General features: G+C 36.7%; 3 protein-coding genes across 3 annotated transcripts; 2 read left to right on the top strand and 1 right to left on the bottom strand.

The window, feature by feature from the left end:
* Window positions 1–1,976: 1,976 nt before the first annotated feature.
* On the bottom strand, window positions 1,977–9,255 carry atp6v1aa (ATPase H+ transporting V1 subunit Aa). Its single transcript, XM_056745982.1, has 15 exons — window positions 8,700–9,255; window positions 7,977–8,075; window positions 6,954–7,082; window positions 6,511–6,725; window positions 6,287–6,424; window positions 5,912–6,063; window positions 5,547–5,709; window positions 5,332–5,440; window positions 4,446–4,568; window positions 4,235–4,349; window positions 3,793–3,856; window positions 3,432–3,635; window positions 3,225–3,319; window positions 2,930–3,101; window positions 1,977–2,698 (listed from the first exon to the last, which is right to left on the bottom strand). The coding sequence occupies exons 2-15, from the start codon at window positions 8,056–8,058 to the stop codon at window positions 2,606–2,608; spliced, it is 1,854 nt and encodes a 617-aa protein (XP_056601960.1). The 5' UTR covers window positions 8,059–8,075; window positions 8,700–9,255; the 3' UTR covers window positions 1,977–2,605.
* Window positions 9,256–9,393: 138 nt separating this feature from the next.
* phf23a (PHD finger protein 23a) lies at window positions 9,394–12,354 on the top strand. The gene is made up of 5 exons (XM_056745984.1): window positions 9,394–9,972; window positions 10,537–10,568; window positions 10,739–10,831; window positions 11,265–11,802; window positions 12,036–12,354. Exons 1-5 carry the CDS (start codon window positions 9,945–9,947, stop codon window positions 12,227–12,229), a joined length of 885 nt encoding a protein of 294 aa, XP_056601962.1. The 5' UTR covers window positions 9,394–9,944; the 3' UTR covers window positions 12,230–12,354.
* Window positions 12,355–13,554: 1,200 nt separating this feature from the next.
* Window positions 13,555–16,807, top strand: plscr3a (phospholipid scramblase 3a). The gene is made up of 7 exons (XM_056746445.1): window positions 13,555–13,679; window positions 14,119–14,204; window positions 14,353–14,395; window positions 14,485–14,705; window positions 15,182–15,343; window positions 15,500–15,658; window positions 15,767–16,807. The coding sequence occupies exons 2-7, from the start codon at window positions 14,145–14,147 to the stop codon at window positions 15,824–15,826; spliced, it is 705 nt and encodes a 234-aa protein (XP_056602423.1). The 5' UTR covers window positions 13,555–13,679; window positions 14,119–14,144; the 3' UTR covers window positions 15,827–16,807.
* Window positions 16,808–17,621: the final 814 nt, after the last annotated feature.

Here is a 17,621-nt window from a genome sequence, read left to right as displayed (position 1 = left end):
ATTGCATGACCCTGAGTCCTCTAGAAGTTTCCTATATAAATCTTTTCATTACTTGTTTTATCGGTGGCCAGCCAATGGAAGGCCACCGTTTCCAATCTAATTTTCACAGAATGTTCGTCATTATGTTGGAGGATTTTATGTGGATATCCATAATTCACTAAAAATTACTTTAGATGGGTTTTCAACAAGCAGGGTCACATATTTGTAGTTTAACAAGGGTACACTGTAAAATCTAATAGTTGTCCTCACTTAGAAATTATTTGTTAACTTTACTCAGTTGTCAAAATGTATATATTTTACTAGTTTTTATTAAGTTACGATTACTTGGAGGGGAAATCAAACTACTTAATTTTCGCATTTAGTATATTTTACTAAATTAAATCAAGCAAGTAGCGGCAAGCGAAGCAATTACTTTACTACACCAGCAAGAGGCAGTGGAGAGCAGATCTTGCCTGTACGCAGAAAAGATTCCCAACATGCTTTGATCGATTAGGAGAGTAGTTTTTAAAAAATATGATTATTTTATATGTTTTTAATTAAATTAAAGACTTGATAGTGTTTAATGTTCACTTCTCTTAGATATTTAGAAGAGTTTGACATATTTTTCAGTTTTGTGGTTACCACTGTTTAGAAGACATGTGCATGTGATTAGGGTCTGCGAACCTCATGTGTTTGTGCATACAGTTTTGAGATCAGTCTCCTCCTCTTGCTCGTTTTGTGTTGCACAAGTCAAGGTGTTTGATTTATGCATTTTTAGAATTACATTTATGCGAAATAAAAAAAAGAATTAGTGAATTTAAAACTCTAATGATGAATGCAATAAATCCAATGGAAATTATTAAGTTGGCAATAATAGTTAATTCTGTGTATTCCACACAAAAGTACATCTGAATTAATTTTTTAAGTTACTTGAACTCAACAATACCATTTCACTTTACTTAGTATTTTTAAGGCAATCGGTTTGCATGCTCTTTCTAAGTAAGATCAAATAATTAGATTTTACAGTGTAATACACTGCAAAACAATCCTGTAAAACAGAAATTTTATGACAGCAGGGGCGTAAAAAAACGATCTATATTTGCAAATTTTCGGTTTCGGCCATATATAAAAGAAATGAACGGTAACAAAAATCTTGTAAAAAAAGGATAGGTCTGGGTATCAGAAATAAAACATAAAATAACAGTTTTTCTTGTAGGATTACATGTTTCCCCTGTCTTTCTTGTAATTTTATTCGTTTTGACCATATTTAAAAAAACATATGTGTAATATCTGTAAAAAAACTGAAACATTTAGTTAATACAGGTTTATAACCATTTCATGCCATTAATAAAAAAAATTACATTAAACGTGGAAAACCTGTAAAAAACTGAACAGAATTAAGTTAAGTTTTTTTACAGTGTACAGATGGTAATAGAATCGCAAAAAATACACGGGGTTACTATACTATTAAAATAATAAACCCATGGTTTATATTTCAGATGGGATAACACAGATCTTACATCAACACAACCTTTCTTAGTTGTCTTGGTTCAGTTTCCCTCAACACATCTCAACACTACGCTGAATTTGTGCTTCAGAGTCTTGCATTGACTAAACAAAGCAATTGCAAACTTCTTCATTTTCACCACCGTGCCGTTTGTAACATCCACCTGGGCATATCTTAACACCTCAAAAATAGCTGGTTGTGTACTGATGTAGCTGTGTACACTTCTGTCCCACAGGCCTAAGTTTGTTTCGTGTGAAGACCCCCCTCTATCCAGATAACACAAATAAGTTGTATATTCATGGTCTCTCTGGTGACTTGTTTCGTGTAAAAACATGAGTAACTAGTCTGCAAGGTCATCCCAAAACAAGCCTGTTTCTGAAGAAACCAACAATCACAGTTGGACTTAATTAAAACTACTTTTGCCTCTTAAGATTGAATCACGAGTTAACGAATCTTACCTGAAGAAACCTCTTGTTATGGTAAGACACTGTGCTCCTTACAGAACTTTTATTTCTTTGTAACTGAACACACAATAACACACTGTAAATGTAACACTACAAAACCACAATAATCTAACCACACGCTCATGCACACTCCAAATCACAGACACTCATGTAAACACACTCACATGAATATGATGAACAGGTGAGCAGAAATCACAATAATGAGACAACACAAGTTTCAAATAAATAAAGGAAGCCTCGATGATCCCTTTCTGACTTCCATTGTTCCATCTTCGTTTAACACATTTCTATTGGTCACAGTGAAAAAGGGGGCGGGAAAACACTGTGCTCCCTGTGCTCCAAACTCATGTGATGAGGACTCATGGGAAAGCAGGTGGTGAGAAAAAGATGATGATTGTTTTTGTTGTTGTGCTTAAAGTATTTGGTCTCAGCACAGAGAGATTACAGAGGCCTTTGCTTAAGATGTTAAAATACAATCTTACAGTTTAAACACTGAGTAATAGTTTTCCAGTCAATTTTTTAAGACTGCGTTCTGACTCTCTCGTCTCGTTTCTCAGTGGTGTATATTAAGACTAGAAGGACACATGCACACAGGAGCACTGGGAAATGCACTGCACAGCACCGGGGAGGAAAGATGTGAGGTCAAAGGTTGCATTTAGTCCTCAAGGGTACGGAAAGAGTTCTGCATGTCTTCTAGCAGCTGGGCGTATTCGGCTTTGATCTTTGCCTCGCCTTCTTTCACTGGATCCTAAAACACACAAACACACATGCAGTGATATAAAATGTCAATGCTGGTCACGAACACTCACAGTTCAGATTTGATTGTTGCCATGTTATTTAACATCATTTAAATCATTTTTGGGGCCTTTAACAGTCAAACATGACCATCATACAAGATGGGCTGGAGTGAAACTTGTGTCCTTGATCCTCAGGGCTAAATGTGTCTGAAGCACATGTATCTTTATTTATATTCTGGTACCTTAAACTTCATGGAGCTGAGCCTATAGAGAATTTCTCCCATGTGTTCACGGATCTGCGCCCAGGTGATCTTGTTGTCACTCTGTGCTGTGGTCTCAACAGCGTGCCGTGCCATGTCATAAAATGCAATCGTGTTGGACAGGATCCCCACTGTCTTATAGAAAGGACAGAACCTGGAGGCAAGAAGTTCCTCGAGAATTAGCAGGACAGCAACAGGCCACTAGCAAAAACAAGGACACCAGCAGGAACTGTGGGAATGTCTAGTGATTTACTGTACAGTTGTAGAGTTTTATTACCTGTCATAGGGGGTGTAGCCATTCTGTTGTAGAAAGTCGTCTTTAAGGAGCTTGGCCACTTCCAGAGTGATCTTATCTGTTTCAGCCAGAGAGGCCTATAGACATATAAACACAGAGAAATATAAAAACCCTACACTGAACATTCCTTCAGATATTGAAATAGACTGCTTCCAAGCAAACACATATTTTCTTTTCACTTCTATGCACCTTTCCAACAAGCTGCACTATTTCAGCCAGGTCCTCTTCCTCCTGCAGGATCTCTTTTGCTTTGGTACGAAGTGGGACAAACTCAGGGAAGTGTTTGTCATAGTACTCGTCCAGCGCTCGGGTATATTTACTGTAACTGATGAGCCAGTTAACAGAGGGGAAGTGTTTCCTCTGAGCGAGTTTTTTATCTAGACCCCAGAAGACCTGAAGAGAGAACCAGCCAAAATGACAGTCAAATGATTTCAAATCGAAATAAAAAAACATTAATGATTCATTTGCATTGCACTTTAAGTAAAACAATTGTTTAAAATGATAATTTTTTTAAATTATATCATAGCCTAATTTATTCAGGTCCACCCACCTGAACAATGCCAAGAGTGGCAGAAGTCACGGGGTCTGAGAAGTCACCACCAGGGGGAGACACACTATAGGGAAACATTAATATAAAAAGGTCATGTCACACAAATACAATACTTAAAAAACAGCAAAATTAAACCATACAATATCCTCATCATGCTGTCTGGGTTTATTTAATTATTAAACCTAGATGACAAAAAAGAACACAAAATTCTGTTATGAGATTATTTTAGCAATAAGTAGATCATTTAAGATTTTTTTGTTAAGTAAAACTGGTAATTTAGCCAGAATAAAAAGTCTGATTTCACATTCCTATGCAATGTTTAAGCCATATCAGACTTCTGGAGGGTACATTCAGACCTGAGTAGTCCAGATCCTGTTTTATATCACAAAATAAAAATATGATATATTAATATAGTTTGTGTCGTGTTATTCTGTTTACTTACGCTCCCACAATGCTGACACTGCCCTCTCTCTCTGGGTTACCCAGGCATTTCACTCTTCCTGCTCTCTCATAGAATGATGCCAGACGAGCTCCAAGATATGCAGGATACCCACTGTCTGTGAAAGTAAAGCAGGAGGGTCTGATTATCCAAGACAAGCAGAGAAAGTTGTTTTTGTTATAGCTATAAACTATTACTGGTGAAAGAAACATACCAGCAGGCATCTCAGCCAATCGTCCAGAGATCTCTCTGAGAGCCTCAGCCCAACGGGAGGTGGAGTCAGCCATCATACTGACGTTATAACCCATGTCTCTGAAATACTCAGACAATGTAATACCTGTTCAAACACCAAGAAAGTCTCAATTAACACATCCATACACATTTTTATGTTAAAACTTATTGCTGCACACAAAGTATATTTTTGTTTATGCTTCATTGCCAGTTATGACTGTGGACCTTTAATAATTGATGCCATAGTAAAACACTTTATTTTCAAGCATTTTACACAAATGTACCAACAGTTTTGATAATACAGGGTTTCTCAAGTTATTGAATATTCTATTGGCATTTCACTGAGTGCTATAAAATTCTTTATGTGTATAATTGTAATAGCAGAATAAGTTACTTAGTACACTGTGCAGCAATGTGGAGATTTTGGCAGCATCTAGTGTTGAGTATGTGAATTGCAACCAACGGCTCACTCCACCCCTCCCTTTCCTTTCCTTTGGAAGCACTACAGTGACTTCACAGAACTAAGATGTCGCCACATTTTCGCTTCTTTGTTGAAAGAGATCATGTATTTACGAAATGCACTCTGTAGAGCAGTGTGTCCGTTTAGTGCTACTTTAGAAACAACATGGTGAATTCATGTGAGGGGGAAAAGGCTCATTCTAAAGTAACAAAAACATAACGCTTCATAATGTTAGGTCTTTATACACCTCTCTAGACATAGTTATGTATACTTTATTGCATTTCTGTTTATAGATCCTCCAAAAAACTACACACTGGACCTTTATAAAGATTTTTCAACAACACTTGATCAGAATTACTGCAGAGCTACAGAATGCATTTAACTTAATGAACATGGATTTTGATTTTACCGGTATAAATGGAGGCTTCTCTGGCAGCCACAGGCATGTTAGAAGTGTTTGCCACCAATGCTGTTCTCTTCATAATGCTCTCCACCTTCCCATCCACCTCCATGGTCAGCTATTGGATAAAACAACTGTCAATCATCTTAAACTTATTAACTATTTTTAAAAAGTACAATAAATGTAACAAAGCATAAAGTTTATCAACCCAGTTTCATGCTAACCTCTGGAAAATCTCTTAATACTTCAGACATCTCGTTTCCACGCTCTCCACAACCTACGTAAATGATGACATCACTGTTGGAGTACTTTGATAGAGACTGAGAGATCACAGTCTTGCCACAGCCGAAGGCTCCTGGTATAGCTGTAGTTCCACCCTGAACACACCTGTACAACAACCGGGAATATATGGGAATATATAAGCAAATAAACTGTATTGGTTGCTTTTACTGGAGATTTAGGGGAATCGATTTACTTTGGTTACCCATTCACACAAACAGTATTCACTTCACAAACTGTCTGCTGTTCGGACGTGGAAAGAGTTACATTTTTTGTTCTTTATGTGCACAAGTGCTTGTTTGACTCTTACGGAAAGAGGCCGTCCAGTACTCTTTGTCCGGTCAGAAGTGGGTGGTTGGCAGGAAGTTTCTCTGTAACAGGCCTCACCTGTCTCACAGGCCACACCTGCAGCATTGTGAACTTCTCCTTAACTCCTTCAAACTCTAATTCCAGCACCACATCCTGACAACACACACAATGAAAGAGAAGTTCCAGTGTTTTGTAATTAAAATGTGGTTTCTTCCCCACCCATCTAACCTAAACATCAGAACCTGTCACCTTCATCCTATATATCAGGGACCACTCTTGACAAATCTGCTTTGAAATCACTTGTATTGTATCAAGCACAAGCAATGTGTGGTTGTATTTAAAGACATGTTAGAATGACTGTACACGTGTCACTCACAGAGACATCATAATTTCCTGGCGGGGCAAGGTAGGTGACTGTTCCCCTACTGCGGGGTGGGAGCAGGATCTTATGTTTGATGAGAGAGTTTTCTTGCACCATTCCATAGATATCTCCTCCTGTAATATGACTGCCAGCCTGAAACATCAGAATTCACAGATCTAAATGTAAAAAAAGCATGTTTGTAAGCAAAGATAATGTCCATAGAAAGACATTCTCCTTACCCTGAGGTTATGAGAGGGAGCAAACTCCCATTTAAGGTCTCGGTTAAGAGCTCCTATGTTGACTCCTCTAGGAATATAGATGCTCTTGGTGAGGTCATTGATGTCTTTGAGGGGACGCTGAATACCATCAAAAATGGAACCCATGATACCGGGACCAAGCTCCACAGACAGAGGTTTTCCTGTCCGGAGAACAGGATCTCCAACAGAAACTCCAGCTATAGTTTGCTCAGGAAAACATGACTAAAGAGCAAACATCCTATATTTACATTTATAAATGCTTTTTTCTAAACCCGCTTTGGAAAATGTAGTGCAGAAAACAAGTGCAGTATATAGTGTATATGTTTATAGTGCAGAAAACAAGAGAATAGACTTTATAGGATTGTGAGCATTGCTTTTATGGTGTGTGTGTAAAGCAAGAAAAGCACCAGTCACTAAAAAGATACATGTCTCTTCGTACACCTGGATGGTTGCCATGTCACCCTCCAATCGGATAATCTCTCCCACCAGCTCACTATGGCCAACACGTACCAGCTCATACATGGCTGCACCTGCCATGCTGGAAGCTGTCACCACTGTAAGAAAACACACACACTTCAACAAAGCTAAAACACGACTGATGATTTTAATTATTCAATTTGTGATTCACAGCTATTTATTAAATCAAATGTTTCTTTATATTTCCTAAATTCTTGGACAAGTTCAACGTTAAAGGGATAGTTCACCCAAAAATCAAAATTCTGTCATGAACTACTCACTCACTAGTTGATTCAAATCTGTATAAATGTGCTTGTTTGTTTGAACATAGAGAAAGATATTTGGATGAATACTTTTAACCAAACTGTTCTTGAATCCCATTGACTACCATTACATTTACATTACATTTAGGCATTTGGCAGATGCTTTTATCCAAAGCGACTTAAATTGTATTATCCTATACATTTATACATAGGTATTTGCAATCCGCTGGGATCGAACCCACAACCTTGCGTTGTTAACGCAATGCTCTTACAGCTGAGCTACAGGAAGCCATAGAACCCATAGAAACTACCAAAGAAAAAAAAATTAAATGGTAGTCAAAAGTGCCCCAGAACTGTTTGCTGTCCTAGAATCTTCAAAATATCTTCTTCTCTGTTCAACAGAACAAAAAATAGTCAACGGTGGTCAAGAGCTGTTTGTTTACAAGCATTCTTCCAGATATTTCCTGAAATTTATACAGATTTGGAACAACTCGTGGGTTAGTTATTCATAACAGAGATTTTATATACATTTATGCATTTGGCAGATGCTTTTATCCAAAGCGAAATACATTGCACTGTACTATACATTTGTTTCTGACTATGTGCAATCCCCTGGGATCGCACCCATCACTTTAGCGTTGCTAGCACCATGCTTTAACCACTGAGCCACAGGAAAGCTTTTATGTGAGAACTATCCCTTCAAATATCTAAATATCAAATATGTTTTACCTGGGCCAGAAACTCCATGCACATATCCAAACTGACTCTCACGCTCCTCATCTTGGATCTTGGGCAGCTTGGAAAAGTCCATCTTGTGTGTAGGAAAACCTGAAAGAAGAAGTGTATGAGAGTCATTCAATCCTAAACCCATATATCCCATTCCAGTTTCTGTTTTGCTAGACATATTTCAAACCTAAAATCTATTTTAACAGATAAATGAACTGTAAATAAAAAGGGGAGCAATGGAAACCACAAGGTCTGCTGTACTAAGTAATTATTCTTCACCATCCTATAAGGTCAATGTTACTACGCCTATTCATTTGTAATGAACATATTTTTGGTGTAACACACACGTACACGGACTAAATAAGCTTTTTATATATAACTACAGAATCATTCCTAGAATAAATTAATTTATAAATATTGACCTCAATGCGAGACAGTGATCAGTATGGACGACCATTATCAATTTAGATAAACAGTATATTCATATGAAGTGATGTTATGAATTTATTTGATGTTCTTAACATCCTACACCTTAAATAAACGCATAAAACACGACCAAACCTACTGAATTACAAGGCAGGTAGATTGAGAAAGAGAACCATTCCATATCAGGTGACAGATGGCTGGTAGCAAAGCCTCTGATCAGCAAATACTTATCGTTAAATCACCCATGTAGTAAATTTACTACTCATACAAATAAAATGCATGAATAAAGAAAATGATTACCTTACTATTACTGTATTAGTATGAAATCAACGACAATCCTTGGAATATCATAGGAAACAGTGAAGGGAGAAAAAATGGTCACGACATAGATCAGCTGACCTGCCCGGATTAAGGAAGTCATTGTAAACAGTGCAGAAGGGTTGTTGCTAGAAGGTATACAGCTAAAGCCGGAAGTGGTGCAAAATCTCGCCGCATACTTACTATTAATTACATTAGCTAACGCCTACACCTACCCCAAGCCTAAACCTAACCTTAAAATAAATATATATATGAATATATGCGGTATTGAAGTGCGCATGCCCAGTGGAGTTAGCTGTATCCCTTCTAGTCAAAACCGTGCAGAAGAGACTTCGCCATTACGGCTCTCCCACAGGTTTTTTTTCTGGCAAAGAGTGCCCCGCGGCTCCAACATGGCGGCCGACGGACCGCAGTTTCGCTATTTCCTGCGTTCCCGTGGGATCGTAACTGTAAAGTTTTCGAATTAAACATCCCTTCAAGTAATCATAGAATGTCATGTTTTTGGTATTTAAACAACCTAGATATCTTTTATTATGAATAACGCACTACGATGACTATTTTGTTGCATTTTGGATTCTTTTGGAGGATCTCCTCATGCATATTTATGAGATTCTCATATTCTGGCGCCTTTGCGTGGTTGCGTCACGTTACGTCACATGGAGATTTTAGTAGAGACCGCGCTCAGACTTTGTTGAATGCGGTTGCAGCAAGGTTTTTATGACTTTCCGTTACTGTTTAAACGAATAGTTTGCGAACTGTGTTTTTTGAGCGCTTTGACTTACTATAATATTGCGACGTCGATAGTGTCTTAAATCGAAAACCTGCGGTTTAAATGTGCTGTTGGTGATAAACGAGTACGCGAAGAGAAATTATCATCGTCATTTAACGTTACAGTTGAGGACTCGATGAAGAAATAATACAAAGTTTGCTCAGGATGGCATACTTTTATTCGGTCTCGTGGACAGTGCAATGATTTAATCGTCGAAAAATCCGGTGCTTGGGTAAATATTCGTTGTTTGACCACAAGATCGCATTTCGTTGTTGCCAATCCACCCTTCTGGAGTTCGAAAGCCCGTTTCAGATTTTTTTTATAGCAAAATTCATTTGGATTGGTTTCTTTTCGATCTGTTTGAGACGTTTCGCCTTTCAACAAAGTGACTCCATAAGGTCACTAACTGGGGGAAAAGATCCGACAGTAAGACCCCGATCTTGTGTCGATACTCCATCATGTTGGGTATTATGGATCATCATCAAGGTAAATACGTGTTTTTTTGTGTTCATATAACGTTTAGTGTCTATTCTCGGTTTATTTAATCCATTGTATGTATCCGTACTCGAAGTTTTAAAAGAGCCTCGTGCCACACACCCATTTAACAAAGAGCTCCTGAATAGATTAACTAAGTTACTCCTGTAACGTTACAGTTAGAAAGATTATATCCTCTTTCGTTAAGTGAATTTTACAGGATATATGCTATGTTTTTAAATACGTAAATAAGGTCTGACGACAGCGTGCTTCATACGTTTGCTGACTGGTCAAGATTTCAAAACCCCTTCTTTAGCCTTTAGCATAAACAGCTAATGTTAGGATGGTAAGAATATCACTCGAACGACTGAGACGATGAATCGTTTGTAGCGTTTACAATGTTTAAAGTTTCAAATACGAATTGTCACATTACATTTATGCAGCTTGACTTTTGTTACTTTCGCGTTATACAGACAGGAATGCTACATCAACACACCGCTAACTTGACAGTTCATTGGTTGTAAATTTATCAAGACTATACCAGAAATGTAAATGTGCGTTTTGTTTATTTTACAGACACCGTCCCAAAATGTACAACGGAGGCTTTGGTAAGTGCTGTGGCAGTTTATGTTCTGTAATCGTTTTAGATGATGACAGCGTCTTTACTTATTTTTAGCTTAAGGCCACATGTGGCTGGTCAATTGGGGGGAAGGGTTTGAATAAGAATAGTATGTTGCCATCTAAAATTGTAACACTGTTGATGTTTTCTATGTTTTAGCCTCCAGAAGGTAGAAAGAGGACTGTGGAGGATTTCAACAAATTTTGCAGTTTTGTTTTGGCCTATGCTGGCTACATCCCACCTCAGAAAGAAGTAAGTTTTAGATCTTCATGGGATGTGGTAACAGCAGTTACATCGTCATTGTGTCAGTAAGCTTCTGCTTAAAGGGACAGTTCATCCAGAAATGAAAAAGAAATCGTCATTTTTTTTCACCCCCATGTCATTCAAGGCCTGCATTTGATTCTTCTGTGGAACACGAGAAGATATTTTGAAAAATGTCTGGTTTTGTGTCCATTACAGTGGAAGTCAATGGAGGTTAAAGTTGGTTTGGTTACCAACGTTCTTCAAAAAAAAATCATCTTTTGTGTTCTGCAGAAGAAAATCAGACAGGTTTGAGTTAGAGTAAGTAAATTAAAGAATTTAAATTTTGTGTGAACTATCCCTTTATAAAAATAAGTAATGTTATTCTTAAAACGGACAGAAATTTCCATTGATTTATGTTTAATTGTGCTGGTATGTCCTCCAGGAGAGTTCATGGTCTGCAACATCTTCTCCACTAGCACATGAGTTTTCAGATGAAGGTACAGAAAAGGACAGTTGGACAGGTCACTCCAGCATCGACAATATTCACAACCTGATGTACAAAGCTCAGACTGACACCAGTAGTACAGAGTTCTGCAATCATCAGTCAGATGGCTCCTTAGACAAGATGAGATTGAAGGATTCTCTGAACCAAATCCATTTTCACAGCAAAGCCGAAAGAAAGAAGATGAAGAAACTGAGCCGCTTATCTTTGGGTATTGGGAGAAAAGGCGACTCGGAGGCGAGAGTGCATCGACAATCCAAAACGGGCTTGAAGAAAGCAAATAGATCCGTAAAAGCTCACCGACACTTTCCCTACACAAGTCCTTCGAGTGAGGGGCTTCGGATGGAGGAGGGGCTAACAGAACAGGCCGTTCACATGCAAGGGGCGGATCTACAACAGGAGTCAAATCAAGAAACAGACCTGAGTTCCTGTGACACTGACGCATTGGTGACGGATGAGGACATCATGGTGGAGTCGGGTATGTGTCTGACCATGCTAGTGTTCTGTTTAAGATTTTAATATGTACCTTCCTTTTATGGTGCTGCTATAAATATCTACCTCCATTGATAAGTGTCGCCTGTGAAGTCATTGACGTACCTTGTCATAGGTGCAAGATTGCTTGGTCCTTGTAGTATTTTATTTTGCATTTCGGTACTGCATTTTATCACTTGCCCATTTTTTCAACCATCTCATTTGGTTCTACCTCTGTAGGTGATGATTCATGGGATTTGATCACGTGTTATTGCGGAAAGCCTTTCGCTGGACGGCCAATGATTGAGTGCGACGAATGCTCCATATGGGTCCACCTATCCTGCGCCAAGATCAAAAAGTCCAACGTACCTGATGTTTTCTACTGCCACAGATGCAGGGACTCTAGGCAAACCACAGTGAAGAAAGACGACTGAGAATGTGTGTTGGGTACAGATGTTGTGTGTATTTAAATGGATATAACATGTTCTCATACCTGACCCTTTTTACTTTTCTAATCTCTATAATTTATGGTTTCTTTTAAATTAAAGTTTATAATTTACCCCTTGGAAGTTCTTTGTTCACAGATGTGTTGTTTATGATGTCAGGATTGACATGGTGGTTTGTAAACCTGTACTTATTTTGACTACTGTACTATCAGTGTTTTACACAAATGTACACAAATTACTATGACCACACGTTGTAAATATCTATAATAAGTAAGAATGACCGATGGAATCTCTGTTGGGCATCTGGTTTGATGAACTAAACACATGGAATAAGTTACAAATTATCCTTGTATAATCAAATGAGTGAAATACATTAATTTCATTATATATAAAAAACCTATAAGGGATCCATTAGATTAACTTTTAGAGAAGAAAGGCTTGTAAGTAACAAATGAAGGGTGTAATTTATTATGTGTAACCAAACAATGGTTGTCAGGTTTCAAATCATCCACTTATATTGATTGTTGTAAAAGCACTCACTAGATACAATTAACTTTTATCAATTACATATTTATATATACTGTGTGTGCGAAACATCAATTACTGATGATGAGATCTCTTGGCCTTATGAATTACATGTGTTTCAGTAGTTGGATATATATATACATTTAAATGTAAAAAGCTATTTAGAAGGGTATCATATCAATCATACTTATAGTAAAGAAGGGCTATGAAACAAAGGCGATTATGGGCTTCAACACGTTTTCTGTGTTAATCGCGGCCCCTCTGTATCATACAGTTTAGGTGTCTCACTATTCTGACATATTAAAGTCGTGGGGCATTGTATTAATGTTATCAGTAATAGATAAGCCAGACATTTAACACCTAATACCCAGGGATATATTTTACTAATGTCAGTTATACGATAACTATTCACTTTTATTGTTACACATAGTTCTGAGATTAACCTTTGAAGGCATATTTTGTCTCATTTGTATTATTTGTGAGTCACTCGTCTGTCAAGTTTCAGTTTTTTTACAAATATAACATATGACTGGAATTTTGCTTAGTTTTTAATGTAGATTTGTTTTGTTTTTGCTCTATGTGTCCTGCTCAACCCATTGTATATAGATGTACAGTTGTATATGTTTGAAATATGACAAAAGGCTATATTTTTCTGACCATTTACAATAGAAAAATCTGAAAATAAATGTTCTTTTCAGTTTGAACCGAGTATTGAAATGAATGTTACTTTTTTGTGTTTTCAAATGGCACTGCTGTTTTAGTGGCAGATCAATGTCCAAAGGGAGGAAGAAGGTGTGGCATGTCATGTGCACACTTTTTTCCCCATTCACGTGAGTTAGTGTAGGTGCGTTAAGAGCTATAAAGCTGTGTTTTTCTTCATTCTGTTCAGAGGCGACCAAGTTCTTAGTGAGAGGTAAGTGCATTTAGAATATTAAATTATTGAGGTTAACTAATCACAAAGCGTATAATTTTAACCTAGGCGTTTCATGTTGTCTTTCTGTTTATGCAAATTTTAAACAAGAATTGAAAAACCTTAGTAACATGCATGTTGTCATTCAAATATGCTGTAGCAGGTGGATTAAAAAAGGTGCATTTTGAAAATTTAAATCAGACAAAATCAGATAAACTGAACTTGCACTGTTATTTTGACATGTTGTGGTAGTGTGAAAGTATTTATTTGAGACTTGAAACGCTGCCTTTCCATGACTCAAGGGATCTCATGTGATACTCATACTTATTGTTTGATATTTCATTTTATGGCTTTTGTACATCACCTCTGAATGGTTGTATACAATTATGTGTACTCTTGTACTGTTGGTTTAACACACATTTCTTTTGTTTACCCTTCCTAGGATTTCCCGGTTTAATTGAGTTCACGATGTCCGAGCCTTCTTATAACCCTGGGGCAGTGCCTCCTGGTCTGGAATACCTGACACAGGTGAGCACACTAACTATTAAATAGTAATATTAGACACAAAGAAAAGTGTTTTCCACTAGAAAAATTTTGTTTAAGTGTAGGCGTACGTCAAATTGTTTTTATATAATTAAAAATTCCATTATCCAATGGCATCTTCTCTTTTTTTCAGATTGACCAGATATTAGTGCATCAAAAGATTGAGCTCCTTGAGGGTAAAGTTTATTACCGTATTTTGTCAAAAATTTTGTTAGGAATATTGAGTAATAATGCATTTCACATCTCTTGCTCTACTCTTTTCCAGCCATTATTGGCTTTGAGACTAATAACCAGTATGAGATTAAGAACAGCATGGGTCAACAGATCTACCATGCCAAAGAACTCAATGACTGCTGCACACGGAATTTCTGTGGCCCTCTGCGCAATTTTGAATTGAAAATAACAGATAATATGGATCAAGAAGTGATTCATCTAGTCAGGCCCTTCCGCTGCACTTCCTGCTGTTGTCCCTGTTGTCTTCAAGAGGTAGTTATTGAACTGAACACACAGGACTTTCCTGAAAATTTTCATCTAAATTTGTAACATATGGGATTCATTAATAATAAGTTTATTAACAAATCTACTGGCTAATGAACTCTAACACAGTCAGAACAATTACGTAGCCTACCAATTACTGTACACTACGCACATTGTGTGTACTTTTGCTGCTGTATAGTTATATGTAAATTGTGTGTCATTCATTGTATAATCTTCACACATTTTACTGTGTAAATGTGTACAAGAAATGTCTACTGTAAAGTATTTTAATTCTTTGTTACTTGTCATACTGCCATGTTGGTTGGAACTGCACCCAAGTTTTTCACCTACCGTTGCACTTGTGTATATGGTTGAGTGACAATAAAGGGATTTGATTTAGATTTTTAATGTAAAAAATTATATTAATAATTATAAAGCCTAATGTAACTCCTGATATTCTTTCTGTCTGTATGACCTGACTGAAGATGGAGGTGCAGGCTCCTCCGGGTAACACAATAGGCTACATCTCTCAAGACTGGCATATGTTCAAGCCTAAATTCTCCATCTACGACATGTCCAAAATCAAAGTGTTGTCGATCGAGGGACCTCTGTGTGCCATCAGCTGCTGTGGGGATGTGGATTTTGAAGTATGTATTTATGCATGTTTATAACACTTTTTAAAACTTAAAAAAGTTGTTTACAGATAAAAATGCAGATTCATGTAAGTGAGCCATAAATGTGTCAATTTCCATGAAAAAGTGTTGGACCAAAGGTTATGTGTACATGCTTAATCTCTGATGCAGATTCATGGTAAGGATGGGCATCCTCTAGGGCGGATCAGTAAACAGTGGACTGGCCTTATAAAAGAGGGACTGACTGATTCAGATAATTTCGGCATTAACTTTCCTATGGACCTAGATGTGAGGATGAAAGCAGTCCTGATGGGAGCATGTTTCCTTATAGTGAGTTAAAAATAAATGCATTAATTCATCCAGTAATTCAGCTGTTTACACATTCCTTTCCTTGTATGTCTAATGAATGATATTACACTGTTCTATTTTGTCTTGCAGGACTACATGTTTTTCGAGAGTACTGGTGATTCTAAGCAGCGATGCAGTGTGTTTGGCTGATAGACAATGTTACAAGATTTTTTTAGTTAACCAAGAATGGTTAGGCATTTGTGAAAACCAGGCTAAAGTCTCAAAATTTGGTCATGAGATAAAATTTCATGTCATCCATTAATTTTTATGATAATTTCAGTGTTTGACATGGCATAGTCAACGTTAAAGATATCAAGGTTATTTTATCACAGAATTTTTTTTACATTATGTATAATGATTTTATGTAGAAAAATCATCGAAATTTACTTTAGCTGGGTTTTTTTACAGACTGGGTCACATTTGACTAACAAATGTTTAGTCTTTCTATCTACTGTAGGTAAATATATAAATAAAGCACTTCTGAACATGTGTCTAAATGCACAGAGAATTTGAATTTAGTATTTTGTATTAAAAATTGAAGTTATATCACTTCTAGACATGACGATAGAAACTTTTAGAAATGTTGTTCATTGTTGTTTACTACCTTAATAACTATTAATTAGCGACAAATTAGTCGTTTACTGAGGCCAAAAAAGTCATAGTTTATGGTTTATTAATACCGAGAATTGGACCTTAAAATAAAGTGTGACCGTATTTATCTAAAATCAGACTTCTATTTTTTGGTGACTCTGCCAACAGAAAGTTAATTGATAATTTATCACTTGTAAATATACATACACCTTATTAAGGTTACAAACAAGTTAAACCAAGTATTCCCTCAGAATCCTGCGGGAGAGTTGTGGATTTTTACCCACTGATACATTAAGGGGATACTTTACCCAAATATAAAATTCTGTCATGATTTACTCACCTTTGAGCTGTTCCAAATCTGTATAAATGTATTTGTTTTGATGAACACAGAGAAAGATATTTGGAGGAATGCTTATAACCAAACTGATCTTGCTCAATCGCAAGATCTTGTTCAATCACATAGTAGGAAAAATTACTTTATAATTTATTTTTCGTTCTGTTGAAAACAGAAGAAGACATTTGAAGAAAACAGTTCTAGGGTTCTACACACTCACATGCATACATTTGTGTTGTGATCTTATTATATATATATATATATTATTATGTATATAACTTTAGGGCTATGGTTGTGTAAAATTTGTGCTCCATAAATAAAGTTTGACTTGTCTTTTTATTAGAAAGACTTACAGACACTTTTCTTTAACTGCTCCGTCATGAAACATCAAAGTGCTAAATAGGCTACATATTGGGGGATTACTAAATTGCCTTCTTGTTTGAAACCCATTTTTTAATGGGTAAGGAAATATTTTTCCCTCTTTAATTTCTGATGAAAATTCCGTTTCGTGGAGGGTATTTGACTATAACCAAATGAAGTAGAAACCTCTCGAATTTGTTTAGCAGAGGGCAGTCACTTGCTATTGTATTGTTTTCAGCATTTCTTAAACTCTAACATTGAAGTCATTTGTCAAAACATGAAAGAAGTGTCTAAAAGTTGTTTTCATGTTGAACCAAACCATCAATGTTGAACTTTTCAACCCTTCAGTCACAATTTGTAAAGATCTATACGTTGTAGCTGACATCATGTCTCGGGGGTAGATGGAAAATATCAAAAAATATTTTCATATAATTTGAATGTTTTGTTTTGCATTTGTATTTTAGGTTTTTACAGAGTTGATAGACAAAATACAGTTTGTCAAAGAGAGCGTAATAACGTTAGTATTTTCACATTTTCTGTTCTACCAATAATTAAACAATATTTTTACATTAACACACTACCATGTGTAACCTTTATGCGGTTCTGCCCAAAACAATGGCATCAAAGTTCTGAGGGGGAGCAAAAGTACTCGTTTTCAAG

Source organism: Triplophysa dalaica, chromosome 4 (assembly GCF_015846415.1).
Source record: "Triplophysa dalaica isolate WHDGS20190420 chromosome 4, ASM1584641v1, whole genome shotgun sequence".
Lineage (NCBI taxonomy): Eukaryota > Metazoa > Chordata > Actinopteri > Cypriniformes > Nemacheilidae > Triplophysa > Triplophysa dalaica.
This window is presented reverse-complemented; position numbering and strand designations above follow the sequence as displayed.